We start from the raw sequence: 26,747 nt of genomic DNA on the forward strand, positions 1-26,747 counted from the left end.
GAATCGAAACATGCCCACGTAAGAACTTAGTAAAATAGAGGCCCCTTTTCTGAAACACTTGCGCGTTGATTTATTTTGAACTTAAGACTATTGCACTGTACTTCAGTGGACTGTTTCAGCTATTATAAACATTCATGTTTTCAGGATTAGAATTTAAAGCATTTCAATTCACCATGTAAATACTCATTCTTCAGTCAGGGAAGATCTTTCTTCCAACACTAGCTGAACCCAGACTGCTAGATGCAGGTTGGATCTTGAAGTCACCGCTTCATTTGTGGCATCCTTGGTTTTGTCTGTACAATTCATCTGAACCGTACTCCCCTCTACTGCCTCAATGTTTTCTTCTTAAAAATCTGGATGGACAAAAAGTGAGACTGTGCTCAGGGGCCAGTTCTTCTCACCACTGTGACGAACAGTCCTCGTGAGTCAGATTTGCTGGCTTGAACACATAATGGGACTACCACTCTGCCTCAGCGGGTTTGGCTCATTTTTTAACACGCCTTAAGCAACGAAATATTTTGTTTATGAAGCATGCTCACATGCATCACTAACCAAATCTCTAGTTCTCTGCTAATGGACAGCATTTTGTAATAGGTCTTGGGTAGGTCATCACTTTGCTATTGATTTCAGCGGGACCAGAAATACAAACACAAAATAGACATCCTAGGAGAGAGTACGTACAGGGATTGTGGGTCTGATTTTGCATTTGAGTGCGTGGGAATCCCTGGGTAGGAACTAGGTTAGGACCAGTACGAGCAAAGAACTATTTTGTGCTACAGCTAACCTAAATGACGTTTGAGACATTTCAGTGTATCTGATGACTCCTTCTGTCGAGGTTAAGAGAACTTGATTTTATAGGGAAGGACACTAGATCTGGTTTTTCGCTTTACCAGTGGTCGCTGCACACAATTGGCCTTTGGCCTTGTCAATGTTTATAGCTCATTTCTTTGAGGACTCCTACTATCATCATCTAGTCTGCTACAAAGATATTGATAATGTTGAGAGAACTAGCGTAGATGAAGATTGATGTTGTTTCAAACACCCTGTTGATTAGATTTCCATCAAAATTACCAGGCTAATTTTTTTTTTCTTCTTTAATATAGCAATGTTCTATAATGCTTAACTACCAGCAGAGATTAAGCAGTATTTGTAACTGTGGGAGAACTTAAAACTAAATGAATAATGTAGACAAGTCCCTTAGAGGGAAACCCATACCTCAGCTGATCTTCTGATACCCAGTTAGGATCACGATCCCGTGAACCTCAACCATGCAAAACCTTTGACAGATTTCTTATGGCACAGTCCTTGTTAGCACGGTATTGTCTACCTATCATAAAAAACCCACACCCGTATTTTATATTTCTCACAAAGTCAGTCATAATTCCGTTACGCTTCTATCAGCCTTTCAGCAAACGGTAACTGCAACAACAATACAGAAAGCTAAACCCGGGTTTGATGTGGAGGGGGAAGGAAGACACCGCGAGGCAGTTCACAGGCCTTCCGCACACAGCCAGCCACGCCGTTGCTCTTCCAGCCGCTGAGGGAGTCCTCGATGTGCGTGTTTAAAATCATCCGCTGCCCGTCTGTGGGGCTTCTAGGCTCCACGAGCTGCTTGGGGGGATTAGCAGGTACTGACCTGCCAGCAGCAAGAGGTGACGCCAGGCCGAGGCACCGATATCGGACAACGGACAGGACTCCCAGCACACCACGGCGGCACCCAAGCTCTCCCGGCCAGATTTTCACATCTTGTGACAAGTATGTGCCTAACAAGGCAACTTCTTGAGGCAGAGCGGGAACCTGGGAGGTATGTCCAGCTTCTTGCCTTTTCACGGGTTTTCATACACAGTCGCTTTAGAGTTAGCATTTAGAATCCAGAAAAATACAACCGTACTGGCGTCTTTTTACTACTGGGGGGGGGGGGGGGGGGGGGGCAGACGGGCGGACCGCCGCGCACTTGCGGGGCCCCCTCCCGCGCCTCCCCGACCCCTACCCCTCGGCCCCCTACCTGAGGCCGTTTCGCCGGGCACCATCGCTCCCGAAGCAGGCGGCGGGGGAGAGCGGAACGGCCGCCCGGCGCGACAGCACCTCCCGGCTCCCCGCCACTCGGCGCCGCCTCAGCCAGCAGGCGGAGCAAGGGCGCGGCTTGCCGGGAGCGGGCCGGAAGCGGCGGTCGCCCCGGTAACGGCGGAGAGATTTCCGACCGAGGCGGCGGCCGGCGCGGAGGTGTGAGGTGCGGTGAGGCGCTGAGGGAAGCGGCTTTCCATGATGCCCAGCAAGTGCCGGCCCGGCAGGGGCCCTCGGGCAGCGCCCGGCCCGGTAGGTGTTGCCGGGGTGGTGTGGGGCGGGGGTGGCAGCCGCCCTTTCTCTTCAGCCGTCCGTGCGTGGGGCGTCGGGACGCGACCGGCGGTATTCCTCCGCTACGCGGCCGCGTTCCTCCGCGCTGTGCCGCTCCCGGGCCGGGGCGGCCGGCTGAGCCCCCGCCGGTCCTCGGAAGGGCGGGCACGGGGCGGGGCGGCGGCGGCGCCTCTGAGGGCGCGGCCCCGGCCGCGGCCCCGGCCCCGGCGCGGTTCTGCGAGGCCGTGTGTCACCGGCCGGGCGAGCGGCTGCCCCGGGGCCTCGGTGCTTCGCAGCTGGCGGAGTCCGCTGCCGGTAGCCCTTGCCGCTTCGACGGGGGCGGCGGGGGAGGTAAGCGCCGGTGAGGGGAGGGAGGTCGGTCGGTTGGTCGGTCGGTCGGTCTTCTCTGCGCCGTGACTGGCGTGAGGAAGCTTCCCGTGCGTTATTGGTACGCCTCCTGTTATTTGCTGGGATAGTGGGTATAGAAGCCATTTGGTTATTTATTGCTGTTAAACGTTTTGGTTATTTAGCAGGTAGGTGCTACGTTTCGTCATATAGATCCAACTAAAAGAGCCAGCGTATTTTGCCTTTAAAAAAAATAATAATCTTACATTTAAATGTAAACACTTGTTTTCTTCATCACGAGGATAACATCCCCACGAAAGCCATGCTTTCAGTGTATTTTTAAAAACAGCGGGTTTTTTTAAACTAAAAATTCTGTAGTGTTACTTGGTGCTGTGACATATTTTTCATAATAGTTTTGCAGAATAATGCCTTTCTTGGCAGAATTTGCTGTTGAAAATACCTTCATTGTTTTAAAAAAAAGCCACACTCAACTTTTCACGTTGACGCGTGTTTTTAAAAACTGTGAAATTCCATTTCTTTTTCTTTCAATTTGCAGGTTAATAATTGTGGTCTTCAGCTGGTTATCCAGACCTCATCAATAACAGATAAAAGCAAACCAGTAATTATTACCTTTTCTTTAATAGTTATATTAATTAATGCAGTTGTATAGTACAGGCAAATTTGTATGCTTGCAGATAGGAACTGCCTTTTCAGTAGCAATATGTTGACTTTTAATATAATATCTTTTGTATCTGATAGTCTTTTGGTAATTTATTTCATCCTATTTAAGATACAAAGAAGGGCATGTACTATAGCCTGCCATAAACTTTTATATATATGATTTCTTATGCTTCCGTCTGTACCTCTCTTCCTTCTGTAATTGCAGTGCTCCTTATAAGGTGGGGTGGTTTTTTTCCTTTATTTAGTCAACTGTAGATGAATGGTCTGGTAACTTCCGTATTTTCATTTTGGTTTCCAGCACTGAAACTTGTCAGTCATAGTATCTTAATAGAACAAATACTTTTTTTATTGTAGCAATTATTTGATTTTTTTTTTTTTTAAAGCACTTGCAGTTTCCTGAGAACTATCGTTGTTACTAAGGTTATGTTTGTCTGTGTAAAGATGTTATTTGCATTTGGAAACTTTAACATTTGTCTTAAATATTGTATTACAGTTTGAATTCAGGATAAATAAAGAACAGTCATCTTTCCACAATAGACTTCTGCAGCATGATCTGGAAAAAAACTATTCAGGAAGGCAAGGTGATATTCGATAGGGTTTGGTTTGTTTGGTTTTTGCATCTCTTTATTAAGTGAACGGTAAAAAAAGACTGTATTACGATTAGAATATGCAAGAGTGACAGCTTTTCCTAATTGGCTACAGGAATTCAGTATAATCACTGCTGCATCATGTCCTGAACCTGCTATCCTTCTACTGCCTAGTGCAGATGGCTTTTCTAATCACTTTTTGCCCCTCATTCTGTCCATGGAATAGCATCTTTTCTTCTACCTACGAAGCCACTGTCTGTCAAGTGCCCTACTATATACTTTCCCTCAGAAGCCACACAAATCTCTACTGTAACATTTTCTTGGATGTTTAACATTTTAATGTATCTAGACAAAATTAGTTTCTGATTCAGAACACTGATATGAAGAGATAGTTTTCCTATTGTGCTTGTGTGCTTTTGGCTTTGAAAAGCAAGATATTTGGTGATATCACTGCTAACTGTGGTGAAGCCTGGAAGAGCCTTGAAACACAGCACTTCTTGTCACGCTGCTGCTGCTTGCCTGTCATAAAAACAGTGATTGGGTAGGATAGGAGATCAGTTTTATTATTATGGCAATTCTTTATTCATTCTGGTAAAAAATAAAGACCAACAGCTGTTCAGAATGGGTTGATTTTTAGGGATACTATGGAAGAACTTATTATGGAGTAAATGTAAGCCTGCAGTTTGATTTTTTTTGTTCCCCGCACAGGAGACCAAAGAGTATTAAGTCCATTGGTGCGTAATAAGCAGATATATCTTCCAGTACCATCCAGTCTGACAGAACTTTCTGGTTTGGAATTGAAGCAGAATACAGGTTCTTTATCAGGATTTGGTGAGACTTCTGTTCACACACCAACAAAATCCAGATCCCGACAAAGCAGCCACAGTGTTAGTTCACATGCTTCAGGTAACAGTGAAAACTTCTCGGTAGGCTTCTTGTTTGTGTTGTTTAACTGGGTGTCTTACTGAAAAGTTATGACCTGTAAGATACGCTGCTTCTGGCTGTCAGAATGTATGACTGAATAGCAAGTGTTGCCTACTGTTCCCTTTGGGTGTTAAGAGAGGTTAATAGATCATTGCTAGAAAACCACTAGAAATATTTTACAAAATATAATATAAGCATTTAAATACAGGCTTTTTATAAACCTTTCTTTTACAAAAGGGCAGTAATAGTGATCTTTCACATATGTCTTTAGGAGGATGACATTAGAAGAAAAAAGTCACTGGACTGCCATCATGTCATGTTTCAGACTGATTTTTAAGTCTCTGGTCTTATGTTTATTGGTTTAAAAACCTGAGACACAAATAATTTAAGACTTTTGCAACAATGTTAATTGATTATTTTTGTTTTCTATTTTTTTCTTCCTTCACAGCTTCCCCCCACACACACTTTGAAGGATACATAGAAAATGCTGGTTGTTATACTGGTTTGTTAGAGTAGCTAGTGATAAAATGTTAGAGTAGCACTGAAAAGATTCCAAATTAAACAACAAATCATTTAATTTATATAGGTATCTCTTCTAATGGCATGTTGTAGACAACAATGTATTCACTCTCTATAGTAGTAAAGCAATTAATTATCTTTGTTTATTGAATAATTTATGTTTTTCCCATTAACAAATTTGATTTATTTCAAGGGAGGGGAAAGGGGGGGAGGGACAAACACATGGAAGTTGAGCCTATATTCTTGTGGTAGTTTGCATGCACAATGATCTGTGTTTGACCAATATTTTTCAGTGGATCATTTTCCAAATAAGCCAAAGCTCGCAGAGCACATTTGTTGATTTATTTTGCAGTCATCCTCCCTCTTCCCCCTTATATTATCAAAATAGATAAAGATGGATAGCTTTGTAAATATGTTTTAAAAGGCTGCCTGTTTCTTTCTTGATAATGGAGTGAAATATAATACCAGTGTTTACTAGGTATTGCATGTACTTGCCTTTAAAATAATTTGCATTTGTTTGTGGCTCAGTGGGACTGTTTCAATGTTTTGGTGCTTTAGTTTCTAGTTCTATTGACATCTACTCGATCTTTAAAATCATCTTTAGATAATATCTTCTTTAAGTTTGGTTTCCGAAACTGTGAATCAATTATACAACCTTACCTTAAAACATCATTGGGTAATTCTAATTAAAAAAAAAAAAAAGGCACCTACAAAATATCGGTTTACAACAAAATATTGGTAAAAATCTCTCAGAAATGAAACAAATGGATGTGCTTTGGAAAGAGGATGTAGAGGCATGTAGCTGTAAACAAAAAATGGCAGGAAAGAAAACTGATAAAGTGCTGAATGGAGGCAAAAAGCCCTTTCATGTACCGTGTCTTCTAATAAGAAAGAAAATTCTGTTTTTATTATCTGTAGTTAATTAAATGATTTTACAAAGAAGTAGCTCATATATTCTCTGTATGATTGTCTGATAGATAACACAAATTTTGGGAGCAGTTCATCAATAACATTTCCTGTATTGCAACGTACTGCTGAAGAAAAAATACTGAATTCTGATAGACTTACCCTGGAAAGGTGAGAAGGTTATGGAGCACACACCCCATAGCTTGTGACTCTTGTGTCGACCATCTAAAGTGATGAATATCCTGGTAAAGCCTGCGGTCAGTGGTGTGAGTGGTGGGTTTGGTTTTGTTGGTTTTTGTGTGTATATATCCATACAGCAGTCGTCTAAAGCAGTTGGGGCTTTTCATTGTAAACTGAGGAGCTATCTTAAGAGTCGAATGCAAGGTCATGCACATAATCTAGAGAAAGAGGCTGTGTCTCTGTTAGTTCTAATCTGATACACTAACTGTAGAATGGTCTGTCTCTTTTTTTTTTTTCTTAACTGGGACCCAAAAAAAAGTTTTATCTGAGACATTTAATTGTAATTTCTTTTTTTTTTGGTGGGGTTAAGGTTCGTGTAGTCTAAAAAATTTTGTCAGGTCAGTAGGACTCCTTCTGGAATAATCCTAAACTAAGAATAACCATTTTGGCATAATTTCCTATATTTTTTACTTATCATATTAACACTTATTTAATGTATTTATATTTCAAATGTAAAGTTCTATAAACCAAAGAAAAATTGCATAGACATAGAATGCTTTGAATTCTGATCTAAACAGGCTGCTTATGTGGTATCTGGTGGAAAAAAATAAAGAATTGGCATGCTGTGTCTGTTGAAATTTAAATGTGGTCACAACATGAAACTTCTGTGTAGTTTCCATGTAACAAGCAAATCTCTGATTAAGAGGGCAGGCTTTCAGAGAATTCTGGAAGCACTTCTGCTATATTTTCATGCTAATTTTTTGGTATTAAGGGCTTACTGCCTTATTTGCAGAGTTTAATTAGCAAACCTAATTACCTTAGTATTACTTTAATCAAGATAATATACTTTCCTTAGTTCAGTCAGAGTGGGCGAGTAGAAGGTGGATTACCAACTTGTTACTTACATTTGTGTGTTGTTTTGTTTCTTTTTCCTTCCAGGCAGAAACTGACAGTGTGCCCTGTTATCGATGGGGAAGATCATCTTCGCCTTTTGAATTTCCAACATAACTGTATAACCCGAATCCAAAATATTTCTAATCTGCAGCATCTTGTTTTCTTAGATTTATATGACAATCAAATAGAGGAAATAAGTGGGGTTTCAACTCTGAGATCGCTAAGAGTCCTTTTGTTGGGAAAGAACAGGTAAAAATAATAAAAACTAACTTCGAGCACCCTACTTCATGGTGTAGCAACTGTGATCTATCATTGCTTCTGTTACTTACAGAGTTTTCAGATTGTGATGTTGGGTGTGACACCAGTGAGCTGGTCCCTAACACTACCTAAGTGTTCGGGATTCCACTGAGGAAGCACATAGTTTTTGCTCGTAATATTCTTCAGAAACTTCTGTTCTTATGTAAATTTTAGCAACAGTTCTTAAGTATTTTACATGTTTCCATCTAATCTTCTGTTCTGATTGACTATTGAATACATGTTCATAGATTTGTGTGACAAGTGGAATCTCTTTTCATATGAAGTAAAGTATTCATTGAGTCTTTATAACCTACAAAAAGTATTTCTACCTGAGGTATTTAGCTGGGAAGAAATCAGACAGATTAGAATCATGGATTTTATTGCTTATTCATTGATACTAATCTGTTGGGAGATATAACTTGGTAGTTGTATTACTCTCTAAAAATACAGTTCAAATCCTGTAGCCTTTAATTCTAATAATTTAATAGAAGTATCTGTGGAATTGCTCATACATCTAAGGGTTGTGCTCTGGTTTTTTTTGTTGTTGTTTGTTTCCTTGTTTTCTTTATATTCAGTAAAGGAAGAACTGGTAAACTTCTGTTATGTGCAGATTACAAAGAATGTATCTCCTAATTTAGCCTGTATTCAAAATTGACAACTTTCAATAATGCAGTATGTTACTAGAGCTTATAGCTTTTATAGTAAAAATGTCATCTGTAGAAATTAATTTTGTTTATGACAAATTATTGGGGCATGGGAGTGATAAATTTAAGCTGCTTTAAGGAATTATTTTCCAAATTGTAACTACATTGAGTGCTGTGTAGTTTGTCTACTTAGAAGTATGGTTTGGAGGTAGTTAATGATTACAAGTTAGATGCAGTTGTTAGCAACTTGTTTTCAGCTTGATCTATATGTTATCTCTGATTATTCTTGAAGCAAATGCATAATACACATGATGTTTAACGTCACCAGCCAGTAGATGATGCTGTTGAGTATATAATCTAGGTTTGGAATCTGAGAAAATAGGACAGGACAGAAAGGTTTTAAGACAGTTAAGTTGTACAGGGGGAGAAGAAATACTGGCACATCTAGAGAACGATACTGTCTAGAAAGGGCCAGTGGCTTTCAGTGTTTTTTTATTCTGTGTTCTAACAAACTCTTAAAACCCTCTGTGACTATAGTCTTTCTTTAAATTGGTTTGGAATTAGCTGTTTGCCAATAATAACTTTTTTAATTATTATTATTTAGATATCTGGATAGGTTGGTTCTTGACTTTGTTTTCTAGTGGTGCAAGTATTCCCTCCCTTTTCCTCTTCCTAGAAGAGCCACATGCATACTGCTGCTATTGCATTATTGACAGTCAGAAAGGAAAGTGATAGTCTTAGGCATACTCATTCACTTTTTTTTTTTTAACATGGTTCAGAACTTTGTTACTCTTATGTTACTCTTTGTGGGCAGGAACAAATTCCTAAGTTTTGTATTAGCTGGAAAATGAAAGATACCTTTTATCTAATATGAAAAATAATTTATATCGTAATTGAAATTTTGCAGAATAAAGAGGATCTCAAATCTGGAGAACCTAAAAAATCTTGATGTTTTAGATCTTCATGGAAATCAGGTACAGTACAATAACTTGATTCTTTACGTTCTTGTGTAGACATCATGCATTTCCTGTGTCTTTTATCGAACTATTGCTTTTTGGCAAAAAAAATTTGGCAGCAAATTTTGCAGCTTTTGATGTCACAGAAATCAGTAAATTAATAAAAAGTGGTATCACATTATTTTGAATCTTGGTATCAAGTCTCTTGTACTTCCAGCATTGTACTTCTGAAAAGTTACAGTGATTAAAATGCTGAGTCAACTGAGTATAATAGCATACCTCCAGAATAGCGATCTAGCATAAGTAGTTGTGGTAACGTTAAAGTAACACAGTCTTAGAAGTCATAGAAGAATGTAAGATCCCGTTGATTGTTGTGTTGTTTCTACTTACAAAAGAAGATCTTACAAAACAAGATCCCTTACATATCTATAGAAGAGTTAAATTTGTACAGAAAAAGCAGAACAGATACAAGCTCTTGATTTATTCATGCTTCTGAATGGATTTAAGTCACTTAGTCTATTCAGTTTCCCCAATTTGAGACAAAGCAGTCATTTCTGTTTCAAGTGGTGCGTAAAATTTAAGCTCTAGTACATGTAAGAGGAAGATACTTGTTCAATGGCTATGTCAGAAGCAGCATGGAATATTAAGGGCAAGCCGGATATACTATTCTTTTGTAAAATAAATTTAAAACATGTGTGATGCAAAATGTTCCATAATTGAGCTGTTTAAAACAACATATGGTAATTGTGACTTTGTAAGAGCAATGTGTGATTTTTCCGGATTCCTGTTCTGACAGTTTTGATGCCTGGCTGATTCCTGTATGTGTGTATTCTTTATTACACAACTGCTTGACAGTGGGGAATAGGAATGCTTTTTTTTAAAAAAAAAAAAAAAAAAAGAAAAAGAAAAAGGCAAGGTAACACTATAATGAGTTATTGTTAAATTTGATGCTATAAGTTTGTGTGTGGCTTCTTTGAATAACATTAGTCCAGTAGTATGCGTGTTGTATAGTGGCAGAGGCAGTACACAGGTAATGACATTGACCTTGGAGTCTTGGAGCGACTATGTCTGGAGGTGGCTGTTTGTGTAGTTGTAATCCTTTTCTTATTGTTTTTGTAAGGTTGGGGGAGAGTGGTATTTTTTTGATAAAATGACTTGTAGACTGGACACATAGCTGTGCCAGTCAGCACAAGTGGAGGAATTACTAATGGAAATGAAACGTAGGTCATGCACAACTCTTACAAATGATCATGAAGTAGATCTGATTTTTTTTCTTTTTTGATTTTTTTTCTTCCCCTCCAAGTGTCTGTACAACTCCCTTTAAATTAATTAAAACATTATTAGAAGTTTTGGGCATAATGCCCAACTGGCTGCTGCTAGATCAGCTTTGTAATAATAGGCCTCCTTTGGTCCAGAGAACATAACAATTATCGTGTATCAGGAGTTAAATATTAAATCTCTGGAGCATAATAAGTGTTTCTGTTTTTCAGAAAGTTTTAATCAGAAATGTACATGTGAAGGGCACAAATGTTAGGAAATGGAACAAATTGGTTTCTGCCTTTTTTTTTTTTTGGTAGGTTTAATGTGTTTTTCATGGAAACACCAAATGAAGACTGTGAACTTCTCTTCTATTAATAAATTATCTTTCTGTTCCTTTCCACTTTAAAGATAGGCAAGTTTTCATATTCACATTCTTTTTTTCCTGTCTTTGAGGAATTAAAATTTTAAAACACCAGTGTGCCATACGTATTATTAGTTATTTTTGAAGGTAGAAAGGAAGAAATGAAGAAGGGCAGAAATGCTGAGTTTGAGACATATCAGCTTAGTATACTAGTGTCTTGTTTTGAAGTCTGGTTTTTTTTTTCTTGTTTGCTTATTTAATCGTGAAGGGGGGGGGCTCTATCTTTTAACTTTTAGATTTATGTGGCCTTTATTTAGGGCAGCCTTCTAGTCTATCTTAAGTGATATTTCTTCCACATTGTAAATTTCACAAGAACAGACTTCAGCCACAGAATTGGTTTTAAGAACTTCAAAATATGTGTTCCAATATTCCAGAACATAGCAATTTAAACAGCAGATTTGTAGAATTAAAAATGAAGAATAAATAATCAAGAATACAGAAACAGAATACCCTGCTTGTCAGTTGTAATGATAAATAGTAGAAAACAGGATTTGCTTTATCTTGATAAGCTCTTGATACATCTGTTTCCTTAGACCACTTGTGGCACTATCCTGCACCCAGTTCTCACAGGAAAGTCAAAGCTACAATAAATCTAGTCAGTTGTACAGTTTGGAACCAGCGATGGGTAGGAATTTTCCTTTATCAGGATAGTTCTTATTTCAAATAAAAGGTATAATGGCATTTTTGTGGTGTGCATCACTTACGTCGTCTTTTCTTACAACTACGAAAAAATGTAATTCACTTCTGGTGTGCAAAAGTGTCATTGACTGCCAGTGTAATATGAATATCTGTATGTATTGTGTGAATATGAGATTTCCTTTGGACATCATTTTCCGTTGCTCACTTGAGTAACTGTGAAACACACTGTATAGGTTACATAATGTTATAATCTTTACTCTATTTCTTACACTTACAGATATTTTTATGGTACTTTTGTTTTCATTTTACATTCAAAGTTGTGTTTCTTACAGATGTGAGAAATTAAATAATGCTGTGTATATGGGAAACAGATATTCTTCATCCAGCACAAAACTTTAAGGCTATTGCCTAGAAAAGACAGCTGTCTGTGGCATCATCTATATCTTGTTGTCAGGAATATTTTCAGGATTTTCTTAAAGTGATATTCCTGGGCCACAATGCAAAATTCATACTGTTAAAGGCACTACTCAGACTTGCACACTTGGTTTTGCTTTTTTTTTTAATTGTATTAACTTAAAAAGGTTTTTGTGTTTTTGAAGAAAATGTCTCTTAATTTTAATTACAATGACAGATTTTATAATAAGTTACTAGAAGGAGTTTTGATATCAGACTCTCCAGGAAGAAATAATAGATTCTTTCAAGAAAGCTATTGATATGCTAAAACTTGGATGCAAGTTTTGCTTGAATGCTGTCTGCTCAATGAGCAAATTGTTGTGTAGACTGTAATTGACCTAAAACAGGGATGACACATAAATGAGTATTGTCAGATGCTATGAAACACAACAGCCTCACTCAGTCCCAGCGAAAGTGAAGGAACAAATAGTCCTGGAAACCATTTCCAAACATATTGCAGTAAGAAGACAACCAGGAGTAGTCACCATGAATTTATGTAGGAAATGGCTTTTTACAACAAAGTGACAAGTGCAGTGGATGGGTAGAGCGCAGTGGATGTTTTTTATCTTGACTTTAGGAAGGTATTTGACACTATCTCCCATTACATCTTTATAGACTAATTTAATTTAATTTGGACTAGATAGACGGACGGTGAGGTGAAATGACAACTGGCTGGACTGCCAGGCTCAAAGGGTTGTGATCAGTGACACAAAGTCTAGCTAGAGGCCAGTCACTATCGTTGTACCCTAGAGGTTGATACTATGTCAATACTTCTTAACACCTTCATTGATAACCTGCATTATTAACAATGCAGGAAATTGGAAGGAGAGCTTCATGCATGAGATGGTTGTGCTGCCATTCAATGGGACCTTGACAGGCTGGAGAAATGGGCTGAGAGAAATCTCATGAAGTTCAAGAAGGGGAAATGCAAAGTCTTGCACTTAGGGATGAATAACCCCCTGTACCAGTATGGGCTGGGTGCTCGCCAGCTGAAAAGCAGCTTTGTAGTAAAGGACATGGAGGCTCTGGTGGACAACAGGCTGGCCATGTGCCAGCAGTGTACCCATATGGCAAAGAAAGCCAACAGCATCCTGGACTGCATTAGGAAGAGTGTTGCCAGCAGGTTGTGGGAGGTGATCCTTTGGGCTCCCTGGTGCAAACCAGACATGAACTTAAGGGGGCGAATCCAGTGAAGAGGCACAAAGGTGATGAAGGGACTGGAACATCTCTGATACGAGGAGAGGCTGAGAGCTGAGATTTGCTGTGCCTGGAGAAGAGAGGCCTCAGCGAGTTCTTATTGATGTATGTAAATAGCTAATGAGAGAGTCTAAACAAGATGGAGCCAGACTTATCTTAGTGGTGTCCAGCACAAGGACAAGAATCATTGAGCATAAAATGAAATACAGGAAACTTGTTCAAACTTAAGAAAAATGTTATTGTCAGGGTGGCTGAACTGAGCAGGTTGCCCAGGTAGGTGATGAAATCTCCATCCCCAGAGTCGGTCTAAGCCTTACTGGACATGCTCCTGGGCAGCGTGCTGTAGCTGACCCTGCTTTGAGCAGGGGGTTGGAAGGAACGATCTCCAGAGGTCCCTTCTGACCTCAGTTGATGATCTGTTTCTGTGGCTAGGGTTACTTTAGATTAAATTCACCATCTTTTCTTTTCCTATTTTCCCTTTTTAGTGGTAGGGGAAATAGAAGAAAATAATAGTAGGGAAGAATAATTTACTCAGATACTAGTAAAGTGGCAATTCTTTATTGCAAAAATGTCCCCTGTAAAGCCATGAAAAAAATCTGTTGGGTGAACGTGGCAGTTCATTGAGCTGTAGTGCACTGAAACAATGTCCTATTACAGTACTCATTGAAAGCACTTTGTATTTGGGGTTAAGATAGGAGTGTTTCTGTGGTTTTCATGTTTGTAAGTCCCACACATTTGATGAAATTATGCATCAGATCTGTTCTTCTTTAGAGCTCTTTCCATGCAGTTTGCACTGATTATGTCTATTCATCAATACTGTTACTGCTTGAGAGTAAGTTTGATGTGGCTTTACAGAGTATTTTGGCGATTTATTTGTTGAGAAATAAGACAGTTGAATTTTCTTCAAATTTGTTGACTTGTCTTTATTTTTACAGAGTCATCCTCTGTGGTTCATATTCATACATGTATTAGAACAGTGATCTATTTTACAGCTTTTTGTATTCTTTGTATTAACGTATATAGCAGCTGTTTTGACTGGGGGTTTTGCCTTTTGAAGTTGCCATGCCTTAGTTAATAGAAGATGAGGACACATAATTTTTTGTGGTAAAGACAGTTATATTAAGGGGAGAGTATCTGGTGAGCAGCCTTCATCAGTGTAGAGGATTAGCTGAATATTTGCCTCTTGCATACAGTTTACTCGAGACATGAGTTAACTTGCATTCAGTGATTCTGGTATCACCAGCTTTCCTCTAGTCAGACAGACAATTCCAGAAAGTGGTTTAACACATTTGTTAGACTCCAGTAGAAGAGGAGAGTCATGTAAGTAAAATGCTACTATTTAAATGATATTGCCTGGCAACAATAATATTATTACTACAGTATACTATGGAATATAAATTGTTGCAGTAGTATTACTACTTCTGAGTTATGATACAGAACAGAGCTTTTCCATAGTCTTTGTTTTTATGGTTTGGATACTCTGATGTCATTAAATAAACCCCATAAAATTCAATGTAGCAAGTTACAGCAAAATCCAGTAAATCCTTTTGATGCTTTTTGGCAAGTCATTTTAACAGATTGACTCTTCAGTGACTGTGATATTACACAGTTCTTCCTGAGGACATTGAAGGTGCTCACATACCTGGCAAGAAAAAAGTATTATTCTTTTAACTACAATTTTTTCCCCTTTATGTTTTATATGTTATAGGGCATATTTAGAATAAAATAGAATAAAATATCCAGTACATAATATCTGACTAAATAGGTTTCATTCTTACTTCAGTAGTTTAACTTACTACAGGCATATTCTAAGGTGCTTGCAATAACTTAAATTTTTTTTTGGTGTTCAAAGCTATTGTTAATAATGCACAGTATCTCTTATATGTTACCTGTGATCCCAGATGATCACTGAACAATTAAATCTTGTATGAGTTATATTCAAGGTATTTGAAATGCGTTAGACTAACAAAAAATGTTAACTTTTTCATTATATGCGGTAGTTCTATATAAGGTAAGAAATCTCAGTACTCTCGATAGATGCAGAATATAAATACTTAAATGGGATATGGCCAGAATATGAATATTATTAATCTTATCTTTCAAAAATAGTGCTACAGCCTAGCTAGAAATTATTTATTTTTAATGTTTATGGAGTAGTGGCAGCTAAGAGGAAAGCTAGATTCCTGTTTCAGTCTTAGTCCCTCCCTCTCTCTTGGGGTGTAAATCAATCCCATAGATGGAATGCACATTGTGAAACGTCTAAGACTGGAATGTTTCCAAGAGGTTGAAGGTGAGGAAAAACAGAAGGAGGAAAATTCAATTTTTGTTCACTTTTGGGAAAATATTTTGATTTATTTGGGTGCTGGGTTTTTTGGATAATATGGTTTGGTCTGGACTTTGAGACTTCTCCCGCCCAGGTGAGAAAAGTACTGGGAATTTCATGTGCTTTAAAACAAGCTATAGTATTCCACAATGCTTAATGATAAACCTTGTATGATTTCTTTTTTTACAAATCAAGCCTTTTAAATGCATTACTAATGAAAGAAAAATCCCTTCATAGAATAAATATCCAAAAGAAGGTTAAAAAAAAATAATCAATTTAATGGCTAATGAAATACTGCACTCAATGGTTATGCTTTACAAAAAGGGCAAAATGTGAATTCACCTGTCATATTACTACTCTTCACCTGTTTTCCCACATGATTTAGTAAGGCTCTTGATTTTAATACTGCCCAGTAAGAATTTGTAAGAAAATATAGCATCTTAATAACAATTAATTAAATTTTTATGTAGAGACTGTTTCTATGGTTATTAACATAGTAACGTTGACATACAATATACATCATTCAGAGACCCTGCATGTGATTGTGTGGCTGGCATATTTAATGGACTACAACTTACATTTAATTTTGAACTTAACATTTGATTTCTAAATAGTGTGCTTCCAAGCACTCTGAATAGTCTATGGAGAGAAGTCTGATTGTTAGTTTCATCTTTGTTGTCAAGGTAAATACTATAAGTGGTGTATGTTCCATGGAAATCTCTTTAAAACCTTTTTACTTTAGGTAGGGTTAAAATGGGCTTTCGTCTGTCTTCTAGTGAACTAATGCGTTAAAGTTAAGTCAGGTTGAACTCAAATTTCAGGCTAACTTCATTTAAAATGAAATTTATTCTATAATGCTTACATTTTAAAAAGTTATTGGAGTTATTTTTTGTTGTGTTTAATTCTGGGAATAATTTTCCTTGCCAAAAGTTCAAGTATATAAGTTCAGGCCTGAACTTCTTTTCAGTGATCTCAGAAATGTGTGTTAAAACATGTAACTTTTGTGCAGTTTAATTTTTGATGAGTGATTATGTGGTGCATAACAATGTTTTCTGAAATAAATCTATTTTATAGCTGAGTATTCAGACATAGAAGCAAACAAGAATAGAATAGTGTTCTTGTTTAATGTTTACAAGTGAAGTCTTTGACATATTTGAGAAAGCAACTAAAAATGGTTAATAATCCGTCTTTATAATTAATAGAGAAGTCATAGATATTTCTTTTCAGAAAATATTTTTTGAATCCTCTAAAAAGATGTGATAATGACTTGTATCTAATTTTCACCTGATAGTATGTACTAAAACCTGGTATATCTTTATGTGTGCATGCATAATTGAAACAGGAAAATTCAGTAGAGTTAACCTTAGAACTTAGTAAAGTGATAAAGAGTATCTCTATATACTGCTGATGAAATAATTACCTTTGCGATAGCAGTAAAATGCCAGGATTAATATTCTACGTTGTGGCATGCTGTATTTTTAGCTAAGCAGACATCTGCAGAGGTCTGTGCTCTTCGTGCTAACCATCTGCTCTTGGCTTTGCTTTCACAAGTCTTTCTGTCTAATTATATTGTTCTAAATGGTGATATTTTCTGTTCTTTTTGCTGTAATACTGTTGTATCCTGATAATTTTTATTTTCTGCATATTAATAGCCATAAATGGATGATGCATAATAGTTTAATTAGCAGAAAAATCAAAAGTTGGTTTAAGATGTTACTTAATCTTTGGTTTGCTATCTACTTTTGTATGCTTTTGAATGGACAACTTGCTGAAATACTTTTTACAGCAGCTTATTCAAGTCGTATGTCATAGACTTACAGATACATACATGCATGTACATATGTGTACATGCATGTGTGTTTATCTATGAAAATTACCAACAACCTTATGTGTTCTCAAACTTAAACAACAGCTACCTTGCCTCTTCTCCCATTTTAGGAGCTGCTAGACACTTTCTGGAAGCTGGCACGGTCAGACTCATACTGGTCTAAAGCCTCAAAGTTCATTGTCACTGGGAAGGTGTGTGACACCAGTCACTATCTTGCTTGTCTGCATCTAAGTATTGTTGGCAGCTTTGAGGAGGAATAGCATGCCTGAATGCAGGGTGTTGAAGGGAGCTCACAGTGGTCCAGCAGATGATCATTCTAATTGAAAGGGAATTCATTCTATGTGTTAGGAGCTTTGTGCACTGTATCCACATGTTGTGGAAGGCTGAAGTGTTTTCCATGGGAAAACCTGCTGCCTTCTTTCTGCTATATAGCATGGGTTTCAGTAAGAGTATGATAGGAATATCCCCCTGTTCAGTGGCAATACTTCGTCGTCTTCATGATATGTTGACGTACGCAAGTCCCGTGTAAATGTCTAGATAGATGCAGGAGAACAGATCCCAGACCACTATGAGAAACAAGTATCTGGATAGAGATTCTTGAGTGGATCACTCTGAGAAATGCAAACAGCAGGAAATGAACCCAGATTGTGTCAACAGAGCGATAATTAATGCCTTTGTAAAACATGGTTGCATTTCTGGAAGTCAAAGATAAAAATAAGGGGCAGTAGCTATTATTACTCTTTTGATGATTTTTTTTTTTTTTTAGTCAATATCACCTGAATCTTTAAAATAGGGTATTAAGTATAAAAACAAACCTTGGGCAGCTGCCTGTTTACTGTAGTTTTGTCGCTTTGTTTGATCCCTCCATTTTCTAATCACAGGAAGCCATGAGTTGCCGAAGAAGTGCTGGGAACTGTCAAGCAAACGGGCTGTGTATCCAAACTAAGGATGCTGCTGCTTTCTTTTCTAACTTTTGAGTATGTCTTTCTGATTCTAGCAATTACCTGCTTGTAAAACTTCCTTACAAGTTCCAATTTCAGAATAATTGCTTTCTTCTCCAGAGGGCTGTAACTGCTCCTTGCCCCTGACTCACAGCAGGTTCCTGTCCTTATGACCTGCTGCAAAGTCCATCTGTGGAGCTCCTGTAGACAGAGTTGAGTGTGCTGCTACTGGCATTTTGAGAGGCATGAAGGGAAGTTGGTGCAGAGTTCTGTGATGGCAGGGAGATACGATGCCGCATATTCTTGTAGCATAGGTACCAGGAGATTTGGATGTGTGTTTGAGTGCCTTTGCAGACAAATTAAAGATCAACTGTACACAAAATTTCCCCATTTTGACATACAGTGATATCATCAGTGTTGTCTTAGTATTATGGTATCTTAGAGGTTGCTGCTACAGAACAGCACAGCTAAAGTAACCTAATTTCTGATGGTAAGGAAGGGTTGACTGATTTTATTGCAGTATGACTAGAAAGGTACTAGTGAAGTGAATACTAGTACTTAATCTCTATCAGACTGTAGCTTGTTTTCAGCAATTTATGACATGGATTATCATGGTTTAGAAAAATACGCAAGAAGCACACTATGGTATTAAGTTGATCACGTATACTTTTTTAAAAAGTATTTGCCACATATATCTATTGTATATCTAAAACACAGTATGCGTGTTAATAATTATACATCTTTCACAGATTACTAAAATAGAAAACATCAGTCATTTGAGTGAACTGAGAGTGTTAAACCTTGCCAGAAACCTACTAACCATTGTAGAAAACCTTAATGGACTGGATTCGCTCACAGAGCTCAACCTTCGTCATAATCAAGTCTCTGCTATAGTAAGGAACTAAACTCTTGTCTTTTCTCTTTTCCTTTTCTTTTTTTCCCCCTTTGTATTTAACAAAATGCGCTATTATTGTAACTTGTTTAAACCATATAAGCATTTCAAATTTGTGATATCTTGTGTTTTCACGTACTGTGTTGCTTATGTTGTTCTGCTGCAATACTTACTTTTACAACATAAAGGTGAAACAAGCAGCGATTTATATTTGGTGTTATTTTGTTTAAATGCGATCACTTGTAGTGATTCAAATTCTTGATAGCTTGTGATGGTTCTTGGGGTGGGGGGATATTCTGAGGAAGCTTTGTGGTTCTAACATACAAATTTAGATAGTTTTCTTCCGTACAAGTTTGTTTCCTAGAAACAAACCCTCTCAATTTCTGTAGCTCAGCTAAACAGTCTCAGACCATCTTAAATTTCATCTCCTTATGAATATTTCTAGGGCAAATGCAGAGAAAATAGGTGTTGATCTTTAAAAGCAGAATTTCCCAATTGGAGCTTTAACCTAACATTGCAAGTCTTCATGTTCTAAAAAATAAAGCTTTTCACTTTGCAATTTGAGTTCTAGTTCAGGTATGGCAAGTAGATTATTTGAACAAGCGCTTTTTAAAATAATATAAGAAGTCTACTTAAATAGCTATATTTTTCTGTCTCTCATAATTCCTTTAGTTCTTGGTCTCCTATTGCTGTGCCGAGCCTTTCATTTCTTGAATTTCTGCTATTTGCCATATATGAATTGTTTTTACAGTTCAAAAATAAATTTCTGCTCATTGCTGATTCTGTTACTGTACCTTCCCCCTACATCAGTTATGTTACCTAGGATTCTCTTCCCTTGCTTGTAGCTGCTGCCTTTTCATTCTTCTCAGGTGTAGCTTGTACTTTCTCCTTGCTTCCTGTTGTCACAAATGGAGAGTTAGCATGAAATTTATATTAGTGAGTTACAGGCTTGGTCTCTGTGCTGTATCTCAATGTTTTAGTCTTTTATGGCCAGAGGCAGTGTTTCAGAAGACAATGTTCTGTTCAGGGAAGTACTTTATTTTGTCTAATTGTTTATTGGGTTTTTTGTGGTTTTTTTGTAACCCTGGTTAAATTGAATGGACTGGTTTTGGGGCGGGTGTTTATTTTGTTGTTAATTGGATTGTGATTTTTGCAAGTATGACACTAACTCTCCTTCCTCTAGAGAAGCACTCTTAAGTCATATGAAGTCAAGTCTTGGACATGTCATACTGTCTGAAACCTAAAGTAGATATATGTCTCTTTCCTAAAATAAAATATTTTTCTTTTTTAATGATAGGTGTTGTCTTTATCTGTGTATGCAACAGTGTATGTGTATTTCTTTACTTAAATTAGTTTCAATTTTTTTGAAAAAAATTAAAGCTGCATTACTTTAGTATGGAAATTCATTATCTGCTGCAATATGAAATTACTGTAAATCCAGAAACATAGAAACAAATATATCATTTTATGGAAAGAATATCCAAGATATTGTTATATTGTTGCTGGAGTACTTGAGTAGTTGAGGGAGGGGGTTTAGATTTCTTTCCTTGAAGTTGAGGTTTAGGTTTTTGTATGGTTGACTGGGGGGTGGGTGTCATTTTAATCATGATATAGTTATGATGTAGCATGTAACTGTGAAATTTTCAATCTAAGTTCATTAAAAGAATTTGGTTTACGTGTTTTAGGCTTTGGACTGTGCTTTAGGTAGTTACTATGACACTATCATTACAAATAAAGCTTTTAAAACTTGATTATTCCTTTAAATTAAAGAATATAACCAATTAAAAAAAATTGCCATCCCAAAATAATGAAATAAAATCAATATAATTTAAATAACTTTCTCTTTCAGTACACTTTTTGTGAACCTTCCTTATTTTTCAACTCCTCTGCTCCCCCTCCACACCTGCTGTAAGTGTATTATTCTTGCATAGGAAAGATGATACTCTCATTTGTCAAAATGAGGTTCCATACTGAACTCCATACCCATTGCAGTTAACTATATTGAGTAATCCAAGTTATCCAACTAGATTATAGTTTGAGCAATGAAACATATAATCATCTCTTAAAATCCACTGGCCTTAGATTAGTAATTTTGGGACCATTTTTTGCCTTTAAGGTATTCATTAGAGTCTGGAAATCCTTGTATCTTGAGAGTAGTTATTTTTGTAAGAATAAACTGTAGTTCGTCCAAAGGGGTAGGATTTAGAAGGGCAGTCCTGAGGCTTGGTTTATAGCAGAAATGTATCTTACAGGATTGAAAGTGCCTTCAAGAAGTCTGACTATTCTGAAGAATAGCAAACAGACAGAATACATGATTACAGAGTGTCTCATATGGCATTAAAAGCACAAATCTATGCATACAATGAATTATGGAACGTCTGTTTGCTTTCCATCCAGTTGTGAATTAAGGTCCGCTGTTAGGAAGATGGAGTATATTTTTGTTTGAAAGATGGACCTGCTTGATTGCTTTGAGGTATTAAAAGCTTAGAATCTTGAGGTTTGTCATCTGCAGCTTGATCTACTAGACTTGAAGGAGGACTGGTCAAGGTGTTCACCATCTTTTCACAGAAGAACTCCTGTCCTGTTTGTCCACTGCCCTATATGACTTTGTATCAAAACTGAATTAGCTGGACACTTTAGTTGTTTTTAATCCTACTTAAGGTGTTTGCTGTCATGCCTGTGAGACTTAAACATACTTTACAGGACAGCAGCATGTGGTGCCAGTTATGGAAATTTGTATTCTCCAATGCAAAACTCTTTAATTAGTTAAAATCATCTCTGCTTAAGAATTACTGTGTACAACCCTATAATGCCTGTCTTCATGTGTATATCTGCCTGTATCATGTGACCCACCTCTTTAAGCATCAACGCTAAGTAGCCTTAGGGACAGAGCGGGGTCCAGGTGGAATTCTGTTCTGAACTCAATCTTTCCATGGTCTGATCTGGGAGGATTCAGAACCAGGAGTTTTGCAACACAGACCTGAACTAATAAGCCCTGCTTTATTGTATGCAGTGCTTGCTAGCTCACATGAAGTGTTTCAGTAATAGCAGCTACATGTTTTGTGTAGAGCTGCCTTGTGTTCACCTGTTTGGTTAGAATGAACCATCTCTGTTTCTGGAATGCTATGTAGACATGTCACAAATCAGATGGAGAGAGGAAGGGCAGTAGATTTGATTTTTTTTTTTTTTTTTTGTGGCTGAAATCTAGGTAGTGAGCCCTATGGCACTTTCCTGTGCTGTAACAGGTTTGAGTCCACTGCTTGCAAGTTGGAGTATGCTCCTTAGTAGGATAAGGAGATGCAGACTTTTAACTGAGTGGTTAGGTGTGCAGTCTGAATGATGGAAGAATTACTGCAGACTCTGCTGACTGGCCATTGTAGATTTATATTTCATAAATGAAGTTTGGTCTTACTTGATATGTTTCATCTTACTAATATTTGAGCTTTTGCTATTTAGAGGTTTTTTGCAAAGGTCTTTAGTGGCATATATTACATTGACAATTACTCGTTCTGGAAACTCATGCTTCCTTACAAATTTTAATTGTAAAGGTGACAGAGTCCTTCAGATTATTCTCTGGCAGAAGAGTCATTGGTAATGCCAATTGCACTGCTGTATTGTACTTCAAAAAACCTTATTTTAGCATGGTCACAAAATAAACTTTTTTTTTTTACAGTGTGTTTATCCTGCAGCTTAAATGCTGAGACAGCACCTTGGCTTATTTCCCAAAAGCCTGTTCAGAAACCAGCAGAAGCTTTATCCTCTTTTCTTTAACATCATTTGCTTTGCAAGTGATGCAGCTTGTTCTGCAGAGTGGATATCTGCACTGAAACACTCCCTTGCAGTCTGCACTAGGGAGAAGTGGAGCTGCATGTTCAACAGAAATCAGTGTTGCAGCAAGGTTATAGCGTATAGAAATGAAAGTATTTAATCAAGCAAAGTAGAGAGGTTCAAAAGCTACTTTCAGCTACTGAATTTATGCCTCTATCTTTCCTTCTAGAAAGATGTGGATACTTTGCCCCACCTCCAACGTCTCTTCCTCAGCTTCAACAATATATCTAGGTAAGGGAAATAGCAGTTTGCTTCCTATCAGTAATTTGAAGTATCCTATTGGAGCTGTATTTTGTTAAAATTTAAATTAAAAGACTATGAGTGCAGATATTTTTTTCCCCCTAACTTATCAGATGGTATAATCAAGCCATTGTGTATTTTCTACTTTAAACATAAAAATTCTTGAAACCCTTTGCATTTAATTGTAGTTGTACTATGAGTATTCTACCAAGAAACTTAAATTTTTAGTTTAAAAATTATTGTACTGTTTACAATGATGATCAAAATTTAAAAATAGTTTTGTAAGTATCTTCTTTTACTGTTAAACTAGATATCTGTTAAAGCAACATTATACAAGGTACATATTATATTTGACATACCATCACTCTATTTATGGAGTTACACAAACTGCTGAGTCAGGTTCTGCTTATGATGGTTAGATTATTTCATGCTTGCATTTTACTTGTCCATATATTAATAAAGTCTGAAAGGTATATTCATGGTTATTTCTCTTTCAAACCGTATGGCAGAAGCAGAATAGCTCAACTTTCAAAGCAGGGCTTCTATAGTTTCAAGTAAATAAGTGCATTTTGTTATAAATAGATAGAAATGTTTGTCTTCTATGCTTTTTCATATTTATGCATTTTTAGAGTCTGCACTTATACTAGTGCCAATATGTAAAAAAAAAAAAGTGCCTGTGTTATCTTCAGTTTGGTATGTCCTTTTTTTAAATTTTTTTACTCAATCATCACCAGTGTCCTTTGCTTAGAATCAAATAATTTAACGTGGCATAGGGAAAAGATGCTTCATGTTCTAATTACAGGAAATGCTGTGCTGTTCTTGTGGCATCTGCTTTCTCTGTAAAATGTTGTACTAAGTATGAGCTTTTATTGTAATAGCTGCTTGAACATTTTAATTTGACCTGCATTATGTATTTTGCAGACAGCTCCAACCTGCTTGTCTGTGTTCCTTAGGGTCTTAAAGTACCAATGCAGTAGATCTCCGTAAATACTCATGGTAATTAAGCATTTAAAAAAAAAAAAAAGAGATGAACTGCAGGAAACTTTAATATGCCCTTCCCTTAATTAATCCGCTAGAGAGGGGCTTAGCATTTTGCCTTTCTTGAATAATTGCCAGAACTGAAACATGTCTTTTGTTTCTGTTTTTCTAAAAAATGTCTTGGCTTGGCAAGAACAATGAGGGGACTGCAGTAGCTGGCTCCCTTGCCATCAGGGAGCATCACTGCAGTCAGTGTAATTTCTGTATCTTTTTATATACTTGGTATATTTTGTGTAGCTTTCTGATTCCTTTCTCATGTTTTATGCAAATTCATGTTATTTTTACAGTGTTCAAACAAGGAAAAACGTTTCAGTTTTTCTGTGAGGTTGTTAAAGTAGATTTCTTGAACTATGTAATCAGTAGTTTGCTTATTGGTACTTTATCATGATTGTTGTCATTTATTCATTGGGACTTCAGTTGAACTATTGATAGATCTAGTCTTGGTTTTCGTGTAAGCTAGAAATACTTATGTAGAACATTCATGCAAATATATAATTTGGTTTTAATTTGTAGTTGGAATAAGTATAAAAATAAAATCGTAATGTCAAATGAAAGATATTGCTCTTCTATAAATTCTGTATACATATGTGGGTAGGTAGGTGGATGGATCATTTTAACTCTTTGTTTACCAGATATTATTTTAAAACAAACAAATGAAAAATTTCTTTTGATGATCACATTTACCTTGTATTTTTGCAGTAATAACCCTTTATTGTATATGGTAGTTTTGAAGGCTAAAAACTGCCATTAATTCCTGATCTTGAGTTATGTAGTAGATATGTCTTCTAACAGGAAAATGATCAAATATGAAAGTATACTCTTGATACTTGGCTTGGTACTGTTTGTACTAACTGAAGTTATATGCAACCATGATACTAGTGAATTGCTGTGCTACATCTGAACATTCCTACAACCCTTTTAAATGATTTTGTGTGTTTTTGAGTCACTTACTTGGGTTGACTGTGCGCTATATGGTAATTCTGAAAAAATATTTTTCTTGGAAACAGCTGTGTCGATACAACTGACTTTTCTTTTAGGCAATCAAATTGATGCACAGATATTCTAATTCATTTATCTGTAGGTCCATAGAGAAAACTGCAAATGGAAACAAACAACGAAGTATATTGCCAAAACCTGGATTTATTTATGTTACAGGTTCATTAAAATATTATCTTAATAGAAGTAGCTTTTCTGACGCAGTGCTCCCATGGAAAGTTTTGCCACTTCCTATTTTTGTATGTCAGCAAAAATCCTTGAGTCTGAAATTGATACATACTGACATATATGAATTAATATTTCAGTAAAAATTTGGGAATGCCTTTTAAAAATTGTCACTATTTAAGGCATGAGAATCTGTCATAGGTTTAATCACTGACGTTCTTTTTCCCTCATGCTTCAGAGGAGGCCTCAGAATGCTGCTGCTTCTCTACAGAGCTTTTAGTAAAAAAGGATGTATTGGCAATATAATGTAAGCTAAAATCGAACGCTGTAGAAGTCGATGCTGATCTGAAACAAAAGTCCTGTTTCTGGCTTCAGCCCCCCAAAATCTAAGTTACAAACTGAAGGCATTCATACCTGATGGCTGAAGGTAATATATATCTATATATCTATCTATCTATAGATATATAGATATATATATATCTATATATCTAGAGCTAGTTATAAAGAAGGGGGAGAAATCCCATTTTTAATATGTCATGTGGTACTGGAAAGAGATTACAGAAACTTTTTCCTCAGGAAAGATATGCCACTGAGATTCAGAAGTAGGGTTATTGCTCATATTTCACAATGTGAAACCAGGGAGGACTATTTTTTTAATCTTGGAAACAAAATACATATTTTCACTGCTACACTGCTGTCCAGGTCAGCACTGTGTTGTGCTTTTTCATTTAGTAAGGCATGTTGTCTAGCCATACAGAGAAAGTTGGATACAAGCTCCAAGGACGTGTAACTGTTTTTCTTTATTTGGTTGCTGGATTGAAAACCTGAGAGAAGGACTGTTCTTAGCCTAATAAAAACAAGAAAATACCTTTTTTGTAGCAGAATGAAAATGTATAAATACATTTTTAAATACTTGAACAAAAGCAGTACAAGGGGAATGAAAGGTTGACTGTGGTAACATCTGTTTTCAACAGTAATTTAGTGGTTAGAAACCTGGGAAAACCCAAGTTTTCTTCTTTGGCTGCATGTTTTCTGAATATGCAGTTCCCTCTCGGGTGTTCTATCAGACTGTAGTGAGTATGTTGCCTTCCTTATCTTCTCCAGAGCTTTTCCATGTTATGGAACATGCTTTAAAAAAGTCATTGATGCAATGTCTTTTAATGTCATTGAAGTCTTCCTAAGCAAGTAGGCTGTAACAGAGGATAAATGTTCCTGTGTCCTATTCCTGCCTTCTAAATGTGTAAACGTGAATGTGTATC

General features: G+C 37.0%; 1 protein-coding gene across 4 annotated transcripts in view; it reads left to right on the plus strand.

Annotated features, from left to right (window-relative positions):
* The first annotated feature begins 2,165 nt into the window (after positions 1-2,165).
* The window catches only part of LRRC49 (leucine rich repeat containing 49), a 52,531-nt gene continuing 27,949 nt past the window's right edge, over positions 2,166-26,747 (plus strand). The window contains exons 1-9 of one of the 4 annotated variants that reach the window (XM_049813002.1): positions 2,166-2,316; positions 3,236-3,298; positions 3,854-3,941; positions 4,656-4,853; positions 6,368-6,467; positions 7,416-7,619; positions 9,219-9,285; positions 19,079-19,222; positions 23,219-23,280. In XM_049813002.1, coding sequence (XP_049668959.1) covers positions 2,263-2,316; positions 3,236-3,298; positions 3,854-3,941; positions 4,656-4,853; positions 6,368-6,467; positions 7,416-7,619; positions 9,219-9,285; positions 19,079-19,222; positions 23,219-23,280 — 980 coding nt within the window. In that variant the 5' untranslated portion in view covers positions 2,166-2,262. Of the gene's footprint in view, positions 2,317-3,235; positions 3,299-3,853; positions 3,942-4,655; positions 4,854-6,367; positions 6,468-7,415; positions 7,620-9,218; positions 9,286-19,078; positions 19,223-23,043; positions 23,142-23,218; positions 23,281-26,747 lie in introns of those variants that run through there. The other 3 variants (XM_049813003.1, XM_049813006.1, XM_049813004.1) reach the window with 3 other exon arrangements.

Source organism: Accipiter gentilis, chromosome 10 (genome assembly GCF_929443795.1).
Source record: "Accipiter gentilis chromosome 10, bAccGen1.1, whole genome shotgun sequence".
NCBI lineage: Eukaryota > Metazoa > Chordata > Aves > Accipitriformes > Accipitridae > Astur > Astur gentilis.